Raw genomic sequence first — 1,673 nt, 5'->3', positions numbered from 1 at the left:
CCCGCATACCACAAAAAAAAAAAAAAAAAAAAAAAAAAAAAAAAACCAAAAGAAATTTTTCTAAAACACACCAAATAGATAAGTAAAATTATAACAACATGACAGAGTTGAGTCCAAATGTAAGAATTACTCCAGATTGAAGAAAACTAAAGAGACATGAAAACTAAATGCATTATGTTCCTGGACTGAATCTTGTGCTTAGGGAGAAAAAAATGCTGTGAAGAAACATGGGTCAATTGACAAAATTGGATTAAAGAAAGTATATTAGATAAGAGTATTATGTTAGCATTAAATTTTATAATGCTCGTAACTGTACTCTGGTTATATAAGAGAATGTTCTCGTTCTTTTGAAATATACCCTGAAGTATTTAGAGCTAAATGGGTATGATCTATGCAGCCTACTCTCAGATGATTCAGGAAAAATATAGAGAGAGAGGTGTTAAATGATAAAGCACAGAGTACAAAAGGGTTAACAATTGGTGAATCTAGGTAAAGAATATTATTCTGTGCAACTTCTCTGAAAGTTTGAGAATATTTCCAAACAAAAGTTTTTTTAAAAAAAAAAATGTACTTTAGAATGATGTTTGGCGGTACCCATTAAGCATATATGTATTCTGGATAAGTCCCCAGTCCTTTTTAGCATTTATTTGAAAATGTATAATTGTCCTTGAGATGAAACTAAGTTGTATTAATGTTATACTGCATCAGCATCAACTGGGATCCTGTTAGAAGTGCACATTTTTTGCACCTTCCCTGTCCAGACCTACAGAATCAGAAACTCTGCAGTTGGGGTCCAGCAATATGTATTTTAACAAACCCTCCAGGTGATTCTGATGCATGCTATGGTGGAGAACCCCTGCTCAAGTGAACTTACTTCAGGAACTACTGTTGTCTTCAAAAGTACTATTTCTTTCATTTTCAGCTTCTCCAATTTGGGAAATACCTGCTATATGAATGCTATTTTACAGTCTCTGTTTTCACTCCAATCCTTTGCAAATGACTTGCTCAAGCAAGGTATCCCATGGAAGAAAATTCCACTCAATGCACTTATCAGGTAACTGTTGCGTACTTACTTAGTAACCTTTTTACCTTATTTATTATAGAATAATGGAGTATTAGACACTTAAAATTTTATGTGCCATTGCTAGCAGTCCTTAAAATATAATACCATCCAGTGTTTTGTAAAACCTGCTAAACTTGTCGCTTTTGTTTTACCAGGCGCTTTGCACACTTGCTTGTTAAAAAAGATATCTGTAATTCAGAGACGAAAAAAGATTTACTCAAGAAGGTTAAAAATGCCATTTCAGCTACAGCAGAGAGATTCTCTGGTTATATGCAGAATGTGAGTACTAATTGTGTTTATTTTTTTATTTTTTCTATTTCTTTTTTTTTTGAATTTTATTTATTTTTTTATACAGCAGGTTCTTATTAGTCATCCATTTTATATACATCAGTGTAAACATGTCAATCCCAATCTCCCAATTCATCACACCACCACCACCACCCCGCACCGCTTTCCCTCCTTGGTGTCCATACATTTGTTCTCTACATCTGTGTCTCAATTTCTGCCCTGCAAACCGGTTCATCTGTACCATTTTTCTAGGTTCCACATATATGCGTTAATATACGATATTTGTTTTTCTCTTTCTGACTTACTTCACTCTGTATGACAG

The 1,673-nt window shown here is 33.7% G+C and overlaps 1 protein-coding gene across 1 annotated transcript in view; it reads left to right on the top strand.

The window, feature by feature from the left end:
• Positions 1-1,673, top strand: part of USP37 (ubiquitin specific peptidase 37) — an 89,547-nt gene that overhangs the window by 43,941 nt on the left and 43,933 nt on the right. Inside the window, exons 12-13 of the mRNA XM_055090008.1 lie at positions 923-1,054; positions 1,219-1,342. Of these exons, the coding sequence (XP_054945983.1) occupies positions 923-1,054; positions 1,219-1,342 (256 nt within the window). The remainder of the gene's footprint in view (positions 1-922; positions 1,055-1,218; positions 1,343-1,673) is intronic.

This window comes from Physeter macrocephalus, chromosome 2 (genome assembly GCF_002837175.3).
Source record: "Physeter macrocephalus isolate SW-GA chromosome 2, ASM283717v5, whole genome shotgun sequence".
Lineage (NCBI taxonomy): Eukaryota > Metazoa > Chordata > Mammalia > Artiodactyla > Physeteridae > Physeter > Physeter macrocephalus.
The sequence above is the reverse complement of the archived record's forward strand: the minus strand, read 5'-3'. Positions and strand labels throughout refer to the sequence as shown.